This window comes from Strongylocentrotus purpuratus, unplaced genomic scaffold (assembly GCF_000002235.5).
Source record: "Strongylocentrotus purpuratus isolate Spur 01 unplaced genomic scaffold, Spur_5.0 spur5_contig_30, whole genome shotgun sequence".
Classification (NCBI taxonomy): Eukaryota; Metazoa; Echinodermata; class Echinoidea; order Camarodonta; family Strongylocentrotidae; genus Strongylocentrotus; species Strongylocentrotus purpuratus.
The window spans coordinates 1-26184 of record NW_022144952.1 but is presented as its reverse complement, the minus strand read 5'-3'; the positions used below and the strand labels follow the sequence as shown (position 1 = coordinate 26184).

The 26184-nt window shown below is 34.7% G+C and overlaps 1 protein-coding gene across 1 annotated transcript; it reads left to right on the top strand.

Moving 5' to 3' along the window:
- The first annotated feature begins 4801 nt into the window (after window positions 1-4801).
- LOC105438450 lies at window positions 4802-25514 on the top strand. Its single transcript, XM_030984190.1, has 6 exons — window positions 4802-4847; window positions 12256-12310; window positions 13964-14062; window positions 22658-22696; window positions 23290-23547; window positions 25327-25514. Exons 3-6 carry the CDS (start codon window positions 14029-14031, stop codon window positions 25512-25514), a joined length of 519 nt encoding a protein of 172 aa, XP_030840050.1. The 5' UTR covers window positions 4802-4847; window positions 12256-12310; window positions 13964-14028.
- The last annotated feature ends 670 nt before the right edge of the window (window positions 25515-26184 follow it).

Below are 26184 nucleotides of genomic sequence, written 5' to 3'. Positions count from 1 at the left end.
AGAGCCGATGAACTGAATAGATTTTGGGGTTACGAGGTCAAAGGTCAAAGGTCACAGGGCTCATTATGTATGCAAAAACAGCTCGTGATCGCGTTATCTGAAGAACCGATTGATGGATTCCTGCCAAACTTTGGTCATGTATGTATCTTGCAGAGTCAAAGAACTGATTAGATTTTGGGGTCATGAGGTTAAAGGTCAAAGGTCACAGGGCTCATTATGTATGCAAAAACAGCTCGTGATCGCGTTATCTCAAGAACCGAGTAATGGATTGCTGCCAAACTTAGGTCATGTATGTTACTTGCAGAACCGATGAAGTGATTAGATTTTGGGGTCACGAGGTCAAAGGTCAAAGGCTACAGCGCACATTATGTATGCAAAAACAGCTCATGATTGCGTTATCTCAAGAACCGATTGATGGATTGCTGCTAAACTTAGGTCATGTATGTTACTTGCAGAGCAGATGAACTGATTAGATTTTGGGGTCACGAGGTCAAAGGTCAAAGGCCACAACGCACATTATGTATGCAAAAACAGCTCGTGATCGCGTTCTCAAGAACCGATTGATGGATTCCTGCCAAAATTAGGTCATGTACGTTACTTGCAGAGCCAATGAACTGAGTAGATTTTTGGTTCATAAGATCAAAGGTCAAAGGTCATGGGCTCATTATGTATGCAAAAATAGCTTGTGAACACATTCTCATTAGAACTGACAGATGGATTACTATTAACTCAGGACATCTTGCAGAGCCAATGAACTGAGTAGATTTTAGGGTCATGAGGTCAAAGATCAAAGGGTCATATATGTATATGAGAAATTGCTTGTAATCACGATATTCTGAGAACCTGTTAATGGATTACAATTGAACTTGAATTCGAAAAATGTCTTCTGTTTTGGTTTGTAAAATTGCTCTATGACGGAGGCATCATTTTCGACTGCGCGCAGTCGAATTCCATCTAGTTTGATCAGATATTATTATGTCGAAATTTACAATTCAAAGTTGAAATTGCAATTTTGATAATATGTCACGTATGTCCGAACTGTGAAATTTAAATGTTAGCAGTGTTTTTATATTCAATTATGGAGAAAAAAAGTTTTTAGACTACACTATTGAAACTGACTGCATTTTTTTTTTTTTTTTACAGGGGGGGGGGGGGGGCGGAGGGGTAATAACGTACATAACATTAACTCCAGGGAGCTTCGCCGCCAAAGGCGTCGGGTCTCCAGAGACTGCGTTGGAAATGATTCAAACGGCAGCGGGTTGGGTCACATTTTTTTTTTAATGTAAAAAAATGTGGTAATTACAATTTTGACTTGCAATGTTTTTCGTCTTTTTGAGGCGTCTTTTCAACCACTTAAAATTGTGGAATCTAACCTTTTCTTTTTTGGCCTTAAAATGAGACATATATTAACTTATAAAATCATGCATTGTATCACTTTATTATTGGTTTGTTATGATTATTATGGTTAATAATCATTTAATTGTTGAAATATTTCTTTATACAGGGTATATTAAAATTAAGAAACAGTGTAAAAAATTAAAATTAAAATATAATATCTCGAATTGATTGAGGGATGTTTATTTTATACTGAACAAAGTGATACTTGTAGTTCAAATTTATTTCAATGATACAAGAAAAAGAAATATTTTTTGCGGGACCATTTATTAAACTTAAATTTTATATATCTAATTGCAATTGCAACTGCAGATTAGGTAACAATTGTGTAAGAAATCGCACATCTTTTGCATGCCTTTTTTTTTTTTAGTGGTCAACTGCTTTGAATTGATTTTTTTATTTTTATAAAAAATAACATTAATGCATTTGTATAAACTTGCATCTGTACAATTTTGTTATAGATTTATTATTGATTTTGTAAAAAAAAAAAAATTATGAAACAATATGAGTTTGTTACATAATGTGTTAAATGACATCATGTTTTACATCACTGAACAATTTTAAGAGAAACTTTGCCATAAAATAATGGCAAATTTGAACTCCCAACACTTTAGAGGGGCTTTAATCTTGTGAAATCTCAATGCATGTAAATACGATCGTAATAAGGTTATGAATATATTGACAATTGTAACTGTAATAGTGTATATGTTGATTGTAATCTACCGGTATTCATTTGTGTATTTTTTTTTAACAAAGTGATATAACCATTATTTCTGTTTTATTCAAATATAATAAAAAGTCTGAACATAACAATACTTGGTTTACATTGTATCGTTTAAAAACAGTGGATTTATAAATTTAGTAATAAGTTACAGTAGAAAAAAACATTAAAAAAACTTGTCACGGTTTAAATTATGTAGGGCAGAGGGAGACAGAGCAAGAGAATAAGAGAGAGGGAGGGAGGCAAGAGAGAGAGGGGGTGAAAGAGCATAGAGATAGATAGATGTAGAGACAGACCCCCCCCCCCCCCAAAAAAAAGAGGGACAGAACAAGAGAGAAGAGAGATGCAATTGAGAACAATGCCTTTAATATTGCTAGCACAAATGGGCTCTTAAATACTGATCATAACAGTGTTAGCAATAATCAAAAACAATAATGTTCATAAATACGATGACGATATTAGTGATAATGATGACCATGATTAAGAGTGGCACAGCGCCCCTTAGGTAGGCTGTTCGATAGAGGATTGTTATTTAAATGATAACTGTTACCGGTAACTATTACTAAACAAGCTCAAATTTTTGCTTGATTGCAGAGATATACTTCGACGCACTAAATACGCAACAATGATGTCATTAGAGCTGATTATGACTAATAAGGACTATATCTAAACTGAGTTACGGCTAATTCGACCGTGCCCAGGGGCGGCCGAGCGATTTCCAAAGTGGGGGGGGGGGGGGCACCAACAAAAAAGGGCACTTTCTGGAAAAAAAAGGGCACCTACATTGGGAAATCTCAAAGCGAAAATATACAATTTTTTTGACATTAATTGGTATATACCCCTACATTGTGATTACATAATCAGGGAGGATTTCATTATTTGTTTCTCTTCATACATCATACAAGATATTGCTTAAGCATCATATTGTACAGTTGGGTATGATGTCTGACTATGCATTGACGAGCGAGCGAAGCGAGCGAGAACATTTTTAAAGATCTGTGAGGTCGCAGTGCGAAAAATAACGTCTTCTATAGAGGAAAAAAGCCAATCGTGATGGGGTTATAAGCACATTTTCATAACGGAAGACTGAAAAGACCTTTGATAAGTAACATAATTATATCATCTTTAAATGCGAGCGAGCGCAGCGAGCGAACTTTGGGGGAAATTGTTCTTAGTCGCTTTAAATAAGGGGCACGTTTAATGATTACATGAAAAGGGGGCAATTATCGAAAGGGATAAGACACTTATTAAAAAAGAAAAGGAGCACGTGTCAAAGTACAAAGGATAATTATAAGAGGTGAAAATGAGGCATTTTTTCACCTGAAAAGAGGCACTCACCAGTGATGAAAAAGAGGCGTTTACGAAAATGGGAAATAGGCATTTGTTGATGGAAAAGGGGCACCCATCAGATTTTGATAGGGGCATTTATAAGTAAAAGGGGCACGTGTCATTATTAAAAGGGGAATTATCAGAGGTGAAAAGGGGCACTTATGAAAATGTAAAAGGGGCACTTATAATAAAGGAAAATGTGCATTTGTTGAATGAGAAGGGGGCACTTATTAAAAAGGAGAAGGGGTAGTTAAGGGGAAGGAGCTCTCTCTTTTTAATGGGGGCACTTATCATAAGGAAAAGGGGCACTTATTAAAAAATAAAAGGGGCACATATTAAAATGAAAGGTGTGCTCATCCGAGTTTAAAAAAGGGGTAGTTATTAAAAGGAGAAGGGGCACTTTTTACAAAGGAAAAAAGGGGCAGTTGTCAGAGTAAAAGGAGCACCTCTCAGTTTTGAATAGGGCAATTATCAGAGGTGAAGGGGGCACTTATCAAAACTGAAAAGGGGCACTTTTCGTACCTGAAAAGAGGCACTTACTAGAGATTAAAAATGGCACTAATTATTGAAGATAATTTCAAGATTTATGAGAATTGAAAAAGGACACTTATTGCAAAGGAAAATGGGAACATGTCAAAGGAAAAGAGGCACGTGTCAAAAATAAAAAGGGCACTCGTCAGAGGTGAAAAGGGGGGAAGGGGCACGTTTACTAAGTAATAGGGGCACTTGTCAAAGTAAAAGGGGCATTTTTCCTATGTAAAAGGGGCACTCGTTACAAAATAAAAGGGGCACTTTTGGGGTATCTGAAAAAGTGGGGGGGGGGCGCTGTGCCCCCCCCCCCCTGCCCCCCGGGAGGGCCGCCTCTGACCGTGCCGTATTGATAGATCTACTGCCGTTTGAATAACGTTTTGACGCACTATGGATGTGGATGCTTTCATGCATGTGTCGATCATCTGTCAAGTCTTGAGCAATTAAATATGCAAATAAATTATTTAAATATTGTTTTATATTAAGTCATGTACACAGTGATTTATTTAGTCCTGATTTAATATAAAACATGAGTTAGATATTAAATTTTTACCCATCCATAGCAATAATCCAACATCTATAAGATGTTATAGAAATAGAAATGGTTGTTAGTATGCATGGCAGTAAAAAGCCAAACGATAAAAAAATTCTCAAATTTTTCTTGATTTATTTGTATACATGTAATAAACTATTAAATGAGACACTGACATGATACAGAGACAAAGGGGATCGAGAGACTATATACAAAAAGAGAAGCAGAGACAGAGTTAAAATTGTAGATTAAAACAAATATTTTTAAATATTGATTTGTCCTTTAAATACACCGTATAGAAAAATTGTGTTTTTCCATGTGCTGTAAATCGAGCTTGCAAAGGTAAGCATTTGGTAGACCGAAAGCTTCAGTCTCTATAATCGTCGGTTGTTCCACTGAGACTACGTCTGGCTCCACTAGACCTCCGGTTATAGAGACTGAACGACTGCCTATGCCAGCCTGTGTTGAACTTATTCCGCTAGATTTTAGCCGCTAGGCCCCTCCCACAAACTTGCCACGGCCGTTATGCCCCCAAAATAAATGTCATTTTACCTCGTTCATTTCCAATTTTAAATTAGGCCTAGGCTATAATACATCGGTTCCACTTACTAACTTGATTGATATAATCCGTTTAATGGTCCCTTTTAAGGAAATTATCGGTCAAAATCGACATCCATGTTGAAAATCTTGCAAGCCGTGTTCGCTGCCGTCAATCTCATCCCTTCTAGTCTACGCCGAAGGCAAAATGATTATGAAGGAAAAACTGTGCGCCATCTACACGTTCGTAATGGCGTTATCACAGTTTTTCCTTCATAATCATTTTGCCTTCGGCGTAGACTAGAAGGGATGAGATTGACGGCAGCGAGAGTTTAACACGGCTTGCAAGATTTTCAACATGGATGTCGATTTTGACCGATAATTTCCTTAAAAGGGACCATTAAACGGATTATATCAATCAAGTTAGTAAGTGGAACCGATGTATTATAGCCTAGGCCTAATTTAAAATTGGAAATGAACGAGGTAAAATGACATTTTGGGGATTTTGGGGGCATAACAATACGGCCGTGGCAAGTTTGTGGGAGGGGCCTAGCGGCTAAAATCTAGCGGAATAAGTTCAACACAGGCTGGCATAGGCAGTCGTTCAGTCTCTATAACCGGAGGTCTAGTGGAGCCAGACGTAGTCTCAGTGGAACAACCGACGATTATAGAGACTGAAGCTTTCGGTCTAAGCATTTGGTTGCTCTTGTAATTGTATAAAATCTCTGTTTTTATAGTCTATGTATTATTAAATGATCGTGAATCAATTCATATTTGTACGTAGAAAATTCGGTCACCACTCATTCACTATGCATAGCGGTTTATTGTGTCATTATGACTTTTGACTTTTTTTCCACATGTTGCACCCCAATAAATTAGTGCAAATGATGCGCAGGTACTGTAGGCCTAGCGCCTAGATGCTGAGTATGAGGGTAGCGAGTATGAGTGGGTCGGTAAGAATTGTGTGGCGTGCCGTAGTTGAGCTGAGGGTGTTTCAGACGGTTTCAGACCAGGCCAAAGTTACCGTGTGCAACACAATTCCACCGACCCACAAAATGCGTATCATGTGCAGAATACCCTACCAAGGCTACCACAGTGTTAGTCTTTATAGATTAGTCATATAGATCTAGGCCTAGTCTATACAGATTGTGATTTTAATGTTTGCGATAATGTTGATGCAGGTATTGCAGATTGGGTGCTAGTTTAGAAGTTTAAAACTAGCCAAAATTTGACCTGTAAATCAATGTAACTCTGGCGGGAGTTGGGGAAAACTCGGCCCAGGTACAAAAACGGTCAGTTTTTGGACGTTTAGGTTTAGGGTTAGGGTTAGGGTTAGGGTAAAATGACAAAAAATGACAGTTTTTGCAGCTGGGCGCGGGCCGAGTTGGGTGCTAGTGTAGAAAGTTCTGTATCCATTTTTTTAGCAGTTTCATATCCATTCTTAGCAAAGGAAATTTAGCCCAATTTTTTACTAATTTTAATTAGGCCTAATAGGGTCTAGGTCTAACTGAGACATAGATCTAGTATATCACATTTTCCACCTGAATTTGGATCACATCCGACATCGGGAAACCTCCGTTTAAGGTGTCAATGTTGTCGCTCAGTACCGTCTCTACGCTATAGCTTTGCAACTCAAACTGAAGCTATCAGTCCAAAATTATGCAAACTTTTTATCCCCCAAAACTTGACTTACCCATGCCTTTACCCACGTTACATACATGATTTGTGAGATTTTGCGATTTTGCGTGAAATCGCTGTGGAAACACACAGTGACAAACCGTGTCTGGCGGATCATCAGAGCGCGTGAAGCCTCAATCACCACTGCAGCGTGATTGGTTGAAAAATACTTTGAGATACGCATATACAATAATATGTTTATTCCGCGCTGTACATAACAATGACAAATGTACGTCACAATAGAATAGCGTGGAATCCTGTGTAGATCTGAATCCATGATCGAGGTCAAAGGTTGAATCTTGACTTCCGATTAACACGGTATTTGCCTGACTTGGAACACGGAATCTGGGCGAATCGGAATGCTGCGCTCTGTGGAAACAGATTGGTTTAATACCGTGTCATCGCGACACGGTATTTCAATTCCAGAAAAGATAATCCGTATTTCACTTTTTTCCTGTGGAAACATGCTGAATATAAAAAAACAATTATTGGATAGTGAGGCAATGATGTCACAGACTCATGAGTTACATGTACAGTAGTTGCCAATTTGTCTTGTGATTTTCAGAGTTTTTTATGTTATTAAGAATTCATAATAAATTAGTTATCCGATTTTGCTCAAACTGTTTTTGATTGCTTTTATTGAAAGCAAGTTATTTTGGAGTGGACTTGCCCTTTAAAGCCTGTCTGTACTAGTTTGGCCAGGGGGATTAGAGTTTCCTGCAAGGTCACTGACAGGTGGTTATCTCAGCATATCAGCTCTTAATTACCATAGGAAAAAGGGGATCATGGGGGACCAACAGGCACCAATTAGGCATTGTTTGCTGTATAGAGGGCCCATGTAGCTATAAGTAGTGCAGTGAGGCTTTAAAGGACAAATCCACTCTAAAAAAATTAATTACTTTCCATAGAAGCAGAAAAATCAGACAAACCAATCAAAAAAAATTAGAGCAAAATCAGACAACTAATAAGAAAGTTATGAATTTTCTACAAAGGTAGCTTGGTACAAAGCAGTGGCATTAAACATAAAGACCAGTTTGGGAAATGCCATCCTCATAAAATAAAATGAAAGCTCTTATTACCAATCATGTAAAAGAATATGTTTTGACTAATGCGTGGAAAAAAAACACGGGGGCTCAGGGTGAAATAGCCCCCGAAATGCCCAAAAGAGCCCCCAAAAATCAGAAAAGAACCCCCTTAAATTTGCATAGAGTTCAATGCAAAACAAATTTTAGAACGTTATTTTCATGCAGGCAAGGTTGAAATGCAGGCAAGGTTGAAAAGTAGCCCCCGAAAAATAAATATTAATTTTTTCCCTGTTGCTGAGAAACTGTCTACTATTTGATATATTTGATAAAGTATTATATCTGTTTGGACCTGATAGATATAACGCACGTGTCACACACGTGTGTAGGAAGGTAGTCCCATATACATCTTTCTGTGTACAGTGCTTGTAACTTTATCAAAACTGGGCTAAATTTCTTATCATTTTGATGATTCTAGAACCTTGCAAGTTGCAGTACATACCAATACTTATATGCTAGATGATCAACCTTTACTGATCGATTCCACAACGTTTTTTTTACAATGCAATCGCATGACCATAAATGGTCTTTATCTTTAATGGACACGTTGTAACGCAAATTGTACAATTGTTTTTTTAATTTTAATTGTTCCATTGAGGTAAAACCATATATGATTAGGAGTCAGGACACAGATTTACTAATTTTTTCTACAGCTGTACTACTGTACCTTGATTGCTATTAATATTACAAAATAAATGTCATCAGGGCATGTCAAATTACAAGTTTTCATCTCTAGTTCTCATGAACTATTATGTACTTTGCTTACTGGACGCATTCTTTCATGCCACTAAATTTGTGCTAAGCTACCAGCTAAATAAAACTTGAGTAGTCTGACATTAATCAATATAATTTACAATGTTGTGTTTATTTTTATCAATCTCATCAAATGATCTCTATGATTTTTGTCATTAATGTACTGTAATAGACCTACATGTATATCATTACATTTTGCTAAATGTTTTTTTGTTTTTTTTCTTTTTCTCCTTTTGCATCAATGAATACAACGTGTGTGGCGTTAACCTTATCGTGTTGAATGCTGCTATTATACAGGTAAGAGACTGCTGTTTTATTTTTTTATTTTAATATTGTGGAACAGGTACGGTAAAATTGGTTTATTTAATAATATTGTATGTGTGCAACGAGAAGGATGTAACTCAGAATTAATGCCCTTCTGGCTCTGAACAGATGTGGTGTGGGAGAGTTTTTTTTTACAACATATTTGGAATAAGAACATATTTATTTTTGAATATTATTAACTGACATTTCTGACCACTTCCCAGTATATTGTATTTGTGATATGGCTAATCACAAATGTACCTGTGAAACTGACTTTTTTACACATGATTTAAAGAAAAATAATATTAGAATTTGTTTGCATTTGCTGTATTCAAGGTAAATGGTATCTATCCAGTGATGTAAATAATATTTATGATAGCTTTGTTTTTAAATTCACAAAACTATAACTCGTGTTTCCCTGTGAAATTAATGTGTATGAAATATAAGCGTAAAAATAAACCTTGGATTACAAATAAAATTATAAAGTTGAGTAAGAAAATATGTGACTATATAAGTTGTATGTTAAAAATAGGTCTAAGCCTTCGCTTTACATGGGTTTTCGACACATTTTGTAACTATATTCTGACCAACATTATGCCATGATCTACAGTAAATGCCCTTTTTTTAAAATGTGCAAATTGTTATGTATAAAGAACAGCATAATGGACATGCCAGCTGCAATGCATACCAATGTAATGCACATGCTAATGTAATGTACATGCCAATGTAATATACATACCAGCCAGTGACAATAAGACAATAACTCTCAGGTAAAGCACATATGTTATAGTGTATCAGAGATACAACACAAATCAAATATAGGACTATTTGGGAAATGAATTTTGAGATGAACATTGTTTTATTCTCGAAAACAAAAATAATATTTACTTTGAATGCTTTCGACTTAATAGTTTTTCATAATTTGAAATATTTATTTTGTTTTAGTTTGGCTCCCGCTTAATTTTGTTTATTTTTTTCTTTATCTATACATCTCTTAAAACCCTATTTTGATATGAGGTTGCTGATTTATTGAATTTTTGTACGCATATTTGATTTTTTTGTTTGTAATGAAAAGAGCTAAATGAATGACAGAGATTAAAACAAAATCGTAATTTATCACAATCAACTCTCTCTCTCTTTTTATCTATTTATCTATCTATCTCTGTCTCTGTCTCTCTGTCTCTCTCTTTCTCTCTCTCTTTCTCCCTCGTTCCCCTCCCTCTCTGAATATGTCAGCAATTTCGTAAAATTGGAATTGTGCTTCAGTGTAATTTATTTCCGCATCGCGCTGTTCTTTTGTTTTGTTGTTTTTGTTAAAAGGGTGTGGCTAAAAAGGAGTTAATCACCGTAGTCTTGGTAGTCCTTTATTTATTAAAAAAAATAAATGATATTTAAAATATAGTAATTCAATACATGTTACGAAACAATAAGGAAAAAAGTGCAAACAAAAACACAACAGTTGAGGTGGACAATGATGAGAAACATAGGCACACTAAAACAATACCAATATGTATAAAACAAATGACTGTGATTCGGGGGCAATACACAAATGATAGCAATCAACAATAAAAAGCTAGTCATGCCACCACCCCCCCTTTTTGGCTGTGACAGGAAATCGATAATGGTAATATATCATGTTAATAGAACACATATAAAAACAAATAAGGCAAAACATTTGTAAATCTATATCTGCCTTTTACTTTTTTCAATGTGGGAGGGGATCATGATTATTCAAATAGAACTGCCATCTGAAGAAAAAAAAAGCCGTTGTGTGCCTTATCATATTATCATCTTACCACTATTACCTAAATATATTTTATAAAATAAAATGACACACAAATCCCATTTATCAGGATAACCATTGAACATCTAGACTGGTTTTGGTCAAATCCCTTGTGAGAATTCAATTTATTTGTTTTCGTCTCCATTTGTGTTTTCGCTCAACCTATCGTGTCAATAAAACTTTGTTAATCCTTGTTTCATGATCAGTTTTGTAAATGGTATGTACATGTACAATGTATATATGAAATGAAGATGATGATGATGATGATGATGAATTGATGATGCTTACAATATTGTAATAAAGTAGTAATGGTAATACAAATTATTTTCTTCATCTTGCACTCGCTTTTTTTTATTGCCAGAAAACTTGCATTTTTTTTTTCAACAATGGTAGCTACTGAACAATGGTAGTTACTTCTTTACATTTATTTGTTCCTCTTAGGGTGGGGTCCGATCCAGGCAGCTGAGATAGGCGTTTTATAAAAGAGGAGATCCATACATGAATGATTCGCTAAATTGGTCAAGTTGATAAAATGAAAAGGGTATAGTCAGAGTTCCGGCACTGGTAATTACAGGGGAGAAGAATTACCAAGTCCTTTTATAAATGCGTACTTATATACTACACAGTTGAGGGTAAGCTTGGTAATTTGTGGGCAAGTGAAACGCGGCATATAGCAAATTTTATTTAAAAGGAATAGTCCTAGGTCTTTATGAATAGGCCTACTATAGGCCTAATAATATTATTATATGAATAACTACAATACATCTATGAAAATGTAAGGAAAACAACGCCCTCTCATATTGCTCAGCGAAAATAATCCAATCACTGATCCGTCTCCAGCTGTACCGGTATTTCAAGGGCTTTTTTTTCGATCCGAACACTAACTTAGGGTAAAGTTGAAATGATATCACTTTTTTTCCACGTAACGTAATTTTTTTTTAATAGATGAAATGAATGAATATATCTAAATAATACTTTAAACAACTTTAGCACATAATAGCTTATGATAAGCTGGAAAAATATTGGGGATACATTTCGGCTTCTGTAGAAACCCGTCGTCACAGACTTAAAAAGTTGCTCGTCTTCTGTAGAATCCCGTCGTCTCCAAAGTGTTAAATATGCGATTTTTTTGTTTTTGTTGATAACTTTAATGTTTGACAGATTTTAATCAAATTCGAAATAAAGGTACATAATATCAAAACACAGCCTAAGTTCAATTTTTGAGTATGTAGGTCAAGTGTCATAGCTCATTAAATATACGAATCTGGTTTTTGTTTGATAACTTTAGTAACGTTTAGCGGATTTTAATAAAATTTGATATGAAGGTCATGGTATCAAAATACAGCCTAAGTTTGATCTCGGAGTATGTAGGTCAAAGGAGAAAAGTCATACATGTAGCTCATTAAATAAGCAAAAACACCTAATTATATCTGTAAAAATGTGGTCAACTTCCTTGCCTACTAATATAATAGTATAGCCCCAATGGAGGTAACTTGTTTTGATGTATATGTAGGCCATTTGTACCCTGCGAGGGGATGCTACGCTTTGCGTTGACTTGTTTAAATAAATATTTTGGTCATGTTTTACTTTTTACTTTGTTATTTTTCTTTTGAAGACTGATGGCATCAATTGAGTGATTTGGACTTTAGGAGAAGCAAAGTTTCTGGAGAGTAGGTTTATTTTAATGCTACATTCCATGATTCTTTTATAAATTACCCAACCTGTTTTACTGACAGATTTTCATCGCTATTAGATGATATATTTATATGATTTTTGCCATATTTATTTTTGAATATTATTAACTGACATTTCTGACCACTTCCCAGTATATTGTATTTGTGATATGGCTATTCACAAATGTACCTGTGAAACTGACTTTTTTAAACATGATTTAAAGAAAAATAATATTAGAATTTGTTTGCATTTGCTGTATTCAAGGTAAATGGTATCTATCTAGTGATGTAAATAATATTTATGATAGCTTTGTTTTTAAATTCACAAAACTATAACTCGTGTTTCCCTGTGAAATTAATGTGTATGAAATATAAGCGTAAAAATAAACCTTGGATTACAAATAAAATTATAAAGTTGAGTAAGAAAATATGTGACTATATAAGTTGTATATTAAAAATCCTAATGATTATAGAAAAGAAATATATAGGAAAATTTGTAATAAATCAAATAATAAGATTAAGATTGAGATAAAGAAATATTTAAAGAAAAGTCTCGAAGAAAACATGGAATATTATTAATAAAGCAATGGGAAAAAATGTAAGATAACTAACATTCAAGAGATTAAAAAAGTGATAATTGATTAGAATGACTTAGAAAATTATGAAATGTTTATGTGACATGATTGTAGATGGGAATGTATGATACAGTATTTAAAATTATGTACATTTTGTCTGTAATTCAAATGAAACTTTGTACAACTGATCATTGCAAGATTTACATGTCATATTCTAATTTTATGGTTCTTTTCTTTTCCTAGGCGGAGACTTTTACATTCCTTTCATTCTCATTGAGCTTGTTGGCGGACTGAACAATTCCATTTCATCTTCACCCATATTCCCTTCCCAACTGTCTTCAGACGTATATTCATCATTCACTTTTCTTTATCTCAGAAAGATCCTGCTCTCCGAAGAGAGTGTACCACAGCTGTCTCTTGTAGACCGTATTGGCTGTGTCTTTTATCCATTTCATCCCATTTCATCTTCACACTTGCAAAAAACAAATGAAAAATTTACAAAAGCAATTATGAGAACATTATTATATATTCATGCAGAAGCATTCTATACCTAATCACAGAAGTCTTAAATGTTTGCTACAGAAGAAGTCCTACTTTTTACTTGTGATACTTTATATTACTGAATTTTCTAAATTTCACAAATCTTCTCTTATTCTACAAACTTTCTAAATCTATTCTTAATCACAAAAGTTATTCCTACAAGATCTCTAAATCTATTTTATACTAAGCTGTCTGAACTTTTCTAACCTATTTCATATTACTGAATTTTATATTTCTTAATTATGGAACTTGAAATTGATCAATTCAAGGAAGTGATGAAAGAGATTGTAGATATGCTATATACATGCGATCCGCATAATGAAGAATGTTGTGTCTGTAAAAATACAATTGAAGAAAGTGAAAACAAAGCTACTTGTGAGAGCTGCAATGAACATTATCATGTAACATGTATGGGCTTTTTGTGTCAAGATCTAGTAAATGAGCAAAGATTAATCTGGATATGTTCATATTGTGGAAATAACAACATTGCACATCGACTATTTGATAAAGTATGTATCCCCTCTCATATCAATAGATACCAGCCTCTCGAGACAGTGGATGAAGTATTCAATGATGATGTGCTCCTCTTAACCAAGCAAAATGACAAACACAAGAAATGCAGATCAAAGAAAAGGTATTTTAAGAAATGCAAGAAAATCATTATAGAGCCAGGAAATCAAAGTGTAAAAGTAATGAAATCAAGTGAGTTTGACACGCATGAACATGATCATCTAGTCACTCAAAGAGATTCCCCCAAACAACGTGATCAAGTGCATAGCGAAGAAGTAGGCAGTAATGAATGGATGAAAGTGAAATCAAAAAAGGCAAAGATGTTGGAAAAGATCCAAGACAGAATATCACATTCAACAGCAAAAAGTGACAGTGGAACAGGTCAGAAAAAGAGAATCATAAATGGTGTTGTTTTAGAACCTGGAGTAACGTACATTGGCAAAGCAATGAAATCTTTCTACGAAAGACGAAAAAGTAAAAAATCAAAACGCAAAGTAGACATCAAACTAAACAGAGATGTAGAATGTCAGAATGTATTGGAAAATAATGTTCAAATGTACGCAGAAAAATTGCTAAATGAATACTCAAAGTGTGTGCAATCACCAAAATCTATGATGTCCCATGAAACGAAACTCTACAAAGAAAATAACATGAAGCAAAAACAATCTTGGGCTGATGTAGTAGGCCATGTACAAAATGAAATAATACAGGAACATTCTATTGTTGGCAGTGCGACATGCAGTCATGTTTTTTTAAAACAATATAAGGGCAAAGAACAGAGCACATTTCGAGTATGTGGTGGTGCAAAACCAAATGATAAAGGAAAAGTATGTGACGGAAAGACTGAAAACGCGGGTGAAGTAAAGGTGGATAAAGATTGTAAGCAACATGTGGACAAGTCTATTCCTATGAAAATGTTTGAAATGAAACATGATAGTACATTTCATAAACAGTCAGTCAACACCTCTAATGTAAATTTAGAAGAGAAGCAAATACCAAATGAGAACATGTCAAATATGGAACAAAATACACTTGTGCAATGTGTTGCCCTGGGCAATTTTCATCAAGGAAATGCTAGATTTGGATTTTATTCTGGAAAGCAATGTGTTTCTAACAGTTTTGCTGCTATTTTATACAGTAAAATTACAGATGTTTCCCAATGGCAAAAACAAGATCTTGACAAGGTATTGAATTATGGTAATGAGTTGTATAGATTTATTCAGCTTAGTTCTGCAATAAATGAAGATTTCTTATTGATATCTGAGTTACCTGATCAATTAGAAGCTTTTGATGTCCATTTTAAGATGCAATGTTCTCAGAGTGTTGTGGGTATAATTTGTGGAGATGAATCTTTTTTAAGTCATTTTAATGCAGTAACATTAAAAGATGCTCTCCATCAGGAATTAGATAGACATGATGCATGCTTTTGTACATTTGGTGGCCAAACATTTGCAATCATATCCACACAAGAACAATATTTTATTTTTGATTCACATTCAAGAGATAGGCATGGACTTATGACAGATGGTGGGACCAGTGTCATTCTATGTTCATCAAACTGGGAAGGTGTGTACGATCATATTTTGAAATTAGCTGAATCTATGGGTATCAATAGAAACCAGACTGAATTTGAACTTACAGGTATAATTGTGAATCTTATCAATTCAAGCGAGATTACTGTGACAGAACATGGTGATAATGGTCATGTTGCAAAAGATGAACAGGACTGTATAAATGTAGTTGAAGGTAATGATGGATTTTTCTTGCCAACAGATAGAACTGACAAAAGTAATAGATGTGTTCCCACAAATGTGCCTGATTCTATTGAAATCAATGAAGATGACTGCAATATTATTGATACTGAAAATGATCGGAATGATTGCAGATATTTCGCAAGCAGTTTTTCGACAGATATGTCTGATTGTATTGAAATAGATGATGATGAGGATGACTGCATAATAATTGATGCAGAGCATGATACAAATTATTGCAAAGATTTGTTTAGTGGTGCTCCCTCAGATAGGCCTGATTCTATCAATATAGATGATGTTGATGATGATGACTGCATGGTAATTGATACAGAATACATTACAAATAACTACAAATATTTTCCAGTCCATTCAAGTGAAAAGAAAAAAATGTGTGCTAGATTTAATATTACAGATACATGTATCAGTTCGAAATCAGATATCGACACGTGCATTAATATTGGTACTCCTGCTATTATTTCAAATATTACCGGCGATGGAAATTGTTTTTACCGGGCAATCTCTCTTTTTCTGACAGGGAAGGAAGGCAATCACAAATTTCTGAGGCAAAAGTGTATCCAACATTTGCTGGAAAACTCGCACTTATTTGCTGGTTGTTTAAGATATGAATTTGTATCAGTTAAAGACTATGTTAGTAAAAATAAGCCAGACATCAATGGTGAATGGGCCACAGAGGTAGAAATTGCTGTCATGGCCCATCTGCTTGAAACAGACATATTAATATTTAGTGATATTTATTTAAAGTGGAGACTATATTCATGGAATAACCCTGGACGCATTGTACATGATTCAAATATGGGCATTTATCTATTACATGTTAAAGGGGTACATTTTGATTATGTTGAATCTGTTAATTGTATTGATTTGGTTACAGACGAAGGAAAAAAACAAAGGAAGTTACATGTAATAAAAAGAGATCTATTAATAGTGAAATGCTTAAAGACAAAAGTAAACTATCCAAACAATATGCATCTTGTGCAACAAAAGATGAAATTGAAGAAACGTTTATGCCAAGTCTAAGCGGAAAAAGTGAAGACATGTTTATGTCCAAAAGAAAGAGAAAAGGTGACACAATTCATGAAAGTGTAAAGTGTGCTAAGTCGAAAAAGATGTCTTTTCCAAAAATGCATAGATATTGCAAAACAAAAGAACCAAAACTGGAAAACGATGAGAGGGATAAAAAATCAGCTTCTAAAATTACAAGTTATCCATCAGACAATTGTAATACTATGAATAGAGGTGTTGCTGATGTTTTAAATAAAGGAAACGTGTTCATTGGAAATGACCCTTTAAAGATACGGAATGAAAAAATTGTATTGAAAAAAGTGTCAATTAGACTTGTACGTTTATCTGAATCTGAAATAAAGAATCTTTCATTTGATTTATTGAAAGGTATAAAGAAAACACAATCTAGTGCTAACTTTCAAGGTACAAATATTCCAGTAAAAGGGTCTACAATTGAATTTCCTCAAAAACAAATTAAAAAAGAAAACAAGAAAAGCAAATATAAGCAGTCCTTAAAAAAACGACAACAATTAGCTAAAGAAAGGATGAAAGCAAAACGAAAACAAATTAATGATCATGATGCATACGAAGATGTACAAAACAATGAGAATTATGTAAATGACATGGATGGTTGCAAATTCAAAGAGATTTCAGTGATGTAAAAAGACAAAAATGAAACATAAGTATCACTGTAACAAAACTTTCAGAGATGAAAAGAAGAAAAAGATTAAACAGAAGTATCTGTCTGAAGAATCTTTCAGAGATGAACACAAGCAAAAAATAAAGCATAAGTATGAGTCTAATATATTGTTTAGAGATGAACACAAGAAGAAAATAAAATTGAAATATGAGTCTAATGAATCCTTTAGAGATGAACATAAGAAAAAAATGAAACAAAAAATAAAACATGACTATCAGTCTAATAAATCCTTTAGAGATGAACACAAGAAAAAAATGAAACAAAAAATAAAACATAACTATCAGTCTAATATGTTGTTTAGAGATGAGCACAAGAAGAAAATAAAATTAAAATATGAGTCTAATACATTATTTAGAGATGAACACAAACAAAAAATAAAACATAAGTATCACTCTAACCAGCATTATAGGCAGAGACTCGCAGAAAAAAATAAAGAACGTGCTGGACTTAAGAAAATAGTTTCAAAAAATTAGAAAATGTACTACGAAATTTCAGAAATGTTATTTCTCATGGACCAGAATATGTCTGTTGTGTATGCCTAAAATTGCTTTTTCAAAGTCAAGTCTTAAAATGCATTAAGCAAAATTACCAAAACAAAACGTGTATGAATGAGTCCTATTTACACATTTGCAATTCACACTGTAATGAAAACTGTCAATTGGCGCACTCATCTCGTGGACATTTATGGATATGCTTTACATGCCACAGAAAATTGTTGACGAATAAATTACCAGGCTGAGGCTAGTGTTAACAGTTTGCAATTGCATGAGATTCCAGAAGAATTGAAGGACTTGAATAATTTAGAGCAACATTTAATTGCACGTAACATCAGTTTTTTCAAATTAATTCGTTTACCTAAGGGAGGTCAAAATGCAGTTCATGGACCAGTTGTTTGTGTGCCTTCGAATACAATGAAAACTGTAAATATGCTACCTCCACCAGAAAGAGAAGATCAATTGATCCGTGTGAAATTGAAAAGGAAAATATCTTATAAGGGCCATCATGAGTATAAATTTGTTAATAAAAATAAGGTGCTAAATGGGTTGCACTATTTGAAAAAAAACAATAAGTGGTATTCTGATATAAGTATCAATGAAAACTGGAATAATTCGTTGTCAGGAGAAATGTGTAGTGCAGAAACAAACGACAATGACGATTCAATTCAAAACTTTGAAGAACAGGAAAATGATGACCAAGAAGCAAGGTTAAATGGAATTCAACTTGATACCTGCTTGCAACCAGTTGATATTGGACAAGAAATCCTGGATCAACATTTTGATGATATTTTCTGTTGTGCTCCATGTGAAGGCAACAATCCCATAGCACTTCTTAGAGATGAAAGCAATGAACCTAAATCTTTTCCTGTATTATTTCCAAAAGGTCAACCAACTTATCATGATTTCAGAAGTGTACGGGTGACCCTTGGAAGATATCTTCAAAATAGGCTAATGCACGTAGATAATCGCTTTGCTAAAAGTACAGATTTTATTTTTTATGCTCAGTGCATTTATGAAATTCAACAAGTTTTGTCCGTGTTTCAATTGCATTGAGAAAAACATCAAGTAAAAGTGATACTGATGCACCAATCACTATCAAAGATTTAAAACAAATTGACAAAGTTCAGGACATATTAAAATCAGATAGAGGGTTTCGCTTTCTGAAACAGATAAGAGGTTCTCCTCCATATTGGTCTGCCACACAAAAAGATTTATTAGCCATGGTGAGACAGCTTGGTATACCTACATGGTTTGCAAGTTTCTCGGCAGCAGACATGAGATGGCCTGAAGTATTAAATACTTTATTAATGGAAAGAGGTGATAAACGAAAAATCAATGACCTAGATTGGACAGATAAATGTGAACTTTTAAAGTCGAATCCAGTGACTGTTGCAAGGATGTTTGACAAAAGATTTCACACTTTTTTGAAAAATGTTATTTTGTCTGAAGCACATCCCATTGGTCATGTAATAGATTATTTTTATCGTGTTGAATTCCAACAGCGAGGATCTCCACACACACATTGTTTATTCTGGGTAAAGGATGCACCAGAGCATGGATATAGTTCAGATGAGGAAGTAGTTTCCTTCATTGATAAATACATTTCTTGCAAGATACCATCCGAACAAGAAGATCCAGAACTCCATGAAATAATCACTCATGTGCAGCAGCATAGCAAAAAGCATTCAAAATCTTGTAAAAAGAAGGGAAAAAACATGTCGGTTCAATTTTCCAAGACCACCATCTGATAGAACATGTGTACTTTATCCCAAAGAGGGTAATCCCGATGAAATTGATAGTGCAAAACAATTATTAGAATCTATCAAAAACGCTGTAAATCAGGAAAATAATTACACTAATGTCTCGGACCTTTTTAAAGATTGTAACACAACACAGACTGAATTTGAAACTGCAACTAGGTTATTAGCTAAACAAGAAATTTTGATCAAGAAAAGAGACCCCAAAGATGTATGGATAAATCAGTACAATCCTTTTCTACTGAGAGCATGGAATGCAAATATGGACTTACAATTTGTTATGGATGTTTATGCATGTGTTAGATATATTGTATCATACATTTCAAAATCAGAGAGAGAAATGGGAATGCTCTTAAGCCATGCTCAATCTGAAATAAATGAGGGAAATCATGATGCAAGAAAAAGTATCAGACAGCTCGGAAATGTCTACATGCAAAATCGAGAAGTATCTGCACAGGAGAGTGTGTATCGTGTATGTTCCCTTCGATTAAAAGAGTGTTCACGAAAAGTCGAATTTATTCCGGTTGGTCCAAATCCTGTTAGAATGAGTTTACCTTTACATGTTATTCAAAGTAGACCTGACGATATGATGATGATAGGAGTCCATGGATGGCAAATAAACTTGATCGATATAAAGCTAGACCTAATGGAAGTGAATTTGACACTATGTGTCTTGCAAAATTCTGTGCATGCTACAGAATACTAACTGCATCGCAAGTGAAAGGCACTAAAACATCACCATATTTATTTGAATTGAAAAATAATTCGGGATACATTCAGAAACGAACAAGGTCTAGTGTTGCTGTCGTAAGATATCCACGATTTTCTAAAATACTTTCTCCAGAAAAATATTACCTCAGTATATTGCAACTTTTCCTGCCATTTAGTAATGATGAGCAGTTAAAACCACCACAGTTTGAGACATATCAGGAATTTTATAAAACAGGTAATGTCAAACTACAGGGAGGCAATTTGGAAAGTGTAAAATCAATAGTAGACAAACATTGTAAAGAGTACGAAAGAAATTCAAGAGCCATTGAACAAGCTGAACTTTTCATGGACAAATTTGGTTCTCCAGAAGATGCGTGGGCTCTTTTATGTCCTGAAAGTGAAAAAGAAAGACTAGAAAATCCTAAGAACAAAGTTGAAATGGATGAACCAGAATGTGAATTGGACATTCCAGATTTCAAACATGAAAAAAAGAATGAAACTTCTAGTGTGGAATTTCGAAGCCATGGAATTTCAAAACATGAATCAAATAGTTTGATTCGATGTTTAAACAATGAGCAAAAAGAAATCTTTTACAAAATTAGACAATGGTGCTTAGAGAAAGTGAATGGTACAGAAAGTCAACCTTTTCATGTACTTATTAGTGGTGGTGCAGGAACAGGAAAATCTTATTTAATAAAATGTATATACCACGAAGCTGTACGCATACTTGGTAAAATGATTTAATCCTGATGACATTTCAATCTTGAAAGTTGCACCAACTGGCATAGCTGCATTCAATATAGATGGATCTACAATTCACAGTGCACTCTCAGTTCCAATCAACGCCAAATTTCCTTATCGACCACTTGGTGAAGAAAGAATTAACACCCTTCGTAATAAGCTTGGACAGTTGCAAATTTTGATCATAGATGAAATTTCCATGGTAGATTCCAATTGTTGTACTACATACACGGTCGATTAAGACAAATTAAGCAATCACGCACTGATTGTCCATTCGGTAACGTTTCGGTATTGGCAGTTGGAGATTTTTATCAATTACCACCTGTGAAAGGAAACCCTTGTATAAGGAATCGGTAGAACAATCGCTGTGGTCTGAAAATTTCAAAAAGGTAGAACTGGTTGAAATAATGAGACAAAAGGAAGATTTGGCATTTGCTCTACTCTTGAATAGATTGAGAGTTAAGGAAAAGAAAGACACTTTATCAGATGCAGATTTATCCATCCTTACCTCTCGTGAAACTGGTGAAGAATGTGAAGAAGATATGCACATCTATTCAACTAATAAACAAGTAAATGAATGGAATAGCAGAATGTTGCACAGCAAATGTGAAGATATTATATGTGTTAAAGCTGAAGACAGAAATAACAGCAAGGATAATGACGAAATATGTACCGAACCATGTAAATCTGGTCAAAGTTCTTTGCCTCGCAATCTGTCAATTGCTTTGAATGCCAGGGTGATGCTTTTAAAAAATATTGATACCAATATAGGTTTGACAAATGGATGTATAGGTACAGTTGCAGAAATAGTAAAACGAAACAACGAATCCAAGCCATACTGCATCAGTGTAAAATTTGATAGCCAGAAAATTGGCATTCAATCGATCAAAATGTATGAAGAATCAATGGGTAAAAATTACACAAGAAAGCAATTTCCCCTCAAACTGGCTTATGCTTGCACGGTTCACAAAGTACAAGGCATGACTTTAAATAAAGTAGTAGTATCACTGAAAAAAATATTTGCATCTGGACATAGCTATGTAGGCCTGAGTCGTGTAACTTCTTTATCTGGACTTACCATTGAAGATTTTCATCCAAAAGTTATATACTGTGATCCAAAGATTAAAAAACACCTTAATGATATGACCAATTTCTTGGAAACTTCTATAGCAGAGGAAACATATGATGATGGTTTATGCATAATGTTGCACAATATTCAAGGATTAAAACAACATTATGTAGACTTACAATGCAATCCAACATTCCTGAATTCTGATATTATTTGTTTGACTGAAACATGGCTATCGGATAAGGATGATGCTTTTGAAATATGCTTAGCTCATTTCAAATTGTATCATCAATCAAGATATAACTCTTATTCTATCACAAGTGACTCAAGGCAACAGTTCAAGGACCAGTCACATGGAGGTGTTGCAGTTTATAGCAAGAATGAATTTTCAAGCAGACTTGATATAAAGATTGATAATCTAGAGTTTATTGCTTTTCTTATAACCTGTCCTGTTTCTGTTGTCATTGCAGTTGTTTATCGCCCTCCGACATACAGAATGAAAGACTTCTGTGAGTGTTTGAATAACTTATTAGAAGAGCTACATAAAGTGGTACAAAATGTATTGTAATGGGCGACTTCAATGATAACTTATTAAAACAGTCATCTAGAATACAAGACTTGATGTGTAATCATGGCTATACACAACATGTAAAGCAATCAACCACTGAAGGTGATACTTTGATTGACCATGTATACAGCAAAGGTCTACCGTTGGTTGAAACACAAGTGATTCCTATTTATTATAGTTACCATGAAGCAATTAAAATAAAGCTCTTTCACATTTGACATTTTAGATATTTCAATCGTATCACAAGGTGATCCTTAGCTGTTAATCTAAACTACTCCAGACTTTATTTTGTTGAAGATTAAGATTAGGGTTGGTATTGAGTTCAAGGTTAGTTTTTTTAACTAAGTGAGCATTAGATATAGTGTTTGGTCCTGAGCTGAATTCGGGATTTGGTTGATGTAGAAAATTTGACCACGGACTATCTGTAATCATCTTTGGAGCATTTTCACTTTCTCTGATTGAAGCTTTCTCAGACCTAATCTTCATTACATTAATAAATAAAAGTTAAACTGAATTCGACCTCCACCACAAAAGGCAGCGACACTACCGCCCCAGAGATCACGTTTTGTCCCTGTAACGTCTTCGTCCAGGCTGCGTCCTGTGCCAGCAGTGCCACGGCCTCCTGGGACGCCTCTACAGCTACGGACGCCTCAGAACCCATCACAGCAGTCAGTAACTTCTCGCCTGGTGATTCCTTTGATGTTAGCACTTATCTGGTCATCTATTACCTTATCGATAACGCTAGTTTCTACTCGACATGCAGCTTTAAAGTCACTGTCACTTCAAGTGGAGGTCAGTGATTTTCTTTTAATTATCAGGTGGGCTGTATCTAATACAGACCACCTTATATTTTTTGTTAAAATCGCCTTTATTATTTATTTATTTATTTATTTTCTTATTTCGACCCACTTTTTTGTGTGCAAGATGATTGAAAATTGCTCAATCAATATCTTAAAATTTAACACACATATGTATAGGCTATTCCCAAACACAGCAAATTTTTGACATGATGACCGTCATCTAGGCGCTATTTTATGAAATTTTTTTGAAAATCAACTCGTGATCATATCTTTTCATAACCAAATATAATTTTCTCATTTGTATTTATCATGATTAAGGTCAATATCAGTCCGGTCAAATTCAGTCAAAAAACGCGCGAGTGTGCGTAGTGTGTCGTACTCGCGCATCAATACGCGCGGCAAAAAATTTTAAATGCTCAAATCGTCTTAAATTATTTTTGCATACGTTTCAGGTCATTTTAAGCATTTCATAAAAAATTGCCGCGCGCGTTGTCGCGCGTAACACCATTACAAAACATAGAATCGCCATTTTTTTTTTCTTTCATGATATTTCTCATATTTTTTTCAAGGAATTTGATACCATGTTTATCTCTTTATGACCATTAATAACAAGATGAGCGTCAATTCAAGATAATGACAATTGCGCGCGAGCGCTTTTAATACATAGCATATATGGGAAAAAAACATGCCTATACAAAATTCATTATAGCTCTTTGGAATGAACCGTGACCTTCAATTTTTTTTCATATTTGGATAGAGTATGAGTCGGAGATATGATTCCATGTCTCATTTGGCCATTAAGTGTATCGTGACATCATCATAATGACCTTCGAACTAAAACTAGGCATTTGCTATTATGAACGTCAGCATATTTATGGAAAATTGATTGTATCTCTGTATATTGATCAATTTTCTTCCAAATTTCGATATGTTGTAGCTATGATAATTTTCTACATGTTTAATAATGAACCATTTTTCATTTTGATGACGTCATTAGAGTGAAAATTTCGATTAAAGGCCTTTGTCAAAAGTGACATAATTTGCATGTTATGCCTATAGAAGGTGATTTTAATTCACGTTATAATCTACATGATATTGTTTTTAAAGAATTTCTAAGCAGTATGTCGCTTATTTTTGCTCTATTTTGTCTCAAATTTTAGTTGCCAGCCCACCTATACTTGTTCCAAACAAGTATTATATGTCTAGTTTTTGTTTGTTTTTGATTTGTTTTGGGAGTGTAAGACATTATTGGAAATCTTGCTTTGCAAAAAATACTTGCTTTAACTGACCCATTTATGTATAGAGTACCAAGGTTTGACGTCATACTAGCCAAGTTGTCAAGGTTGATGGTTACAACAATTTGTGCTAAAACATGATGTGGTGATCACACCGGTGCCAAACACTGACTTTGCCCTGCTCTACTTGTTGTGTGAATGATTTGCCTTGAACCTCATTGACGGCTCTTTTAAAACCGTAACCCGGACGACAAGTGAACATGACGTTAACACTTTACTCTATTACAGCAATTGTTTGGTTCAAATTTTTTTCTGGCATATAAACATGTTGCTATGTTTGGCCATTTGTCTGTGTTTCATGAGCAGATTAGAATTGTAAAATGTGGTAGTGAAATGATTCAATTTGTACCAAATCTGAGAAGATGAATGTACACTGTATCTCTGATAGAGGAAGCAACTTTATTTTTTGAAAATGGAGGCTGCTGTACATATTCCCTATCTCTGACATCCATTTTCATCCAATTTCTTTGTCACAGTGGTCATCGACAGAGAGAAACCCCGTCCTGACCAGCTGTTTAACCGACATCGTCGCAAACAATTGCCAGCCCTGGTACCTCGACCCCGTTGGTTTTATGCTGGCTCCTGTGGCATCAGACAACTCAGAACTCCGTTTCCTGACGGTCAATCAACTACAAGGCAGTTCCATTGCTGTTGGATCTACTGAGGTCACCTACACAGCTAGTAGGATTGTTAGAAAGACAGAGCTAACATGTGTTATTGGTAGAAGTTGCAAGGGAGAAATAACGAGGGTAACTGACTAGAACTATTTTTTTTTGGGTACCATAGGAATTTTTGTTATCAGTCTTCTCTTTGAATGTCCTGATTTAGACCTATGCTCAGTACAGATCGGGAGAAAAGTGTATAAGGTGATATGTCATTTAAAGAGATATTCTTGCTTCATTATGATTCATCAAGGAACGATTTATCCAGGAACAGATGGCACCCGACCATCCTTCCTCAACTGGCCAAGCAACATGACGAGACCGTCCCCTTCGGTAGCAGCCCAACTACCGTCAGCTGGACCGAGCCCATTGGTGTAGCCAGCGTTGCGGCCCCACAGAGCTCTGGATTTTTCTTTGCCGTGGAATACACTTACATGGTGTACACCGCCACAGACCCAAGCGGCAACTTCAAAGGCTGCTCTTTCTCTGTCACCGTCACAGGTAGGTGGAAACTTGTGTTAAAAGAGATTGTGGTTGAAAGGGAGTAAAGATACAAGCAAAAATGTGATGTTTTAGAAAACTCAATACATACACGCGTTCAAGTGTACCAATCGCCTGAAGAACAACAAATCTTGAGTATCATTGGAATATATAAGATCAGCCGAACAAAAA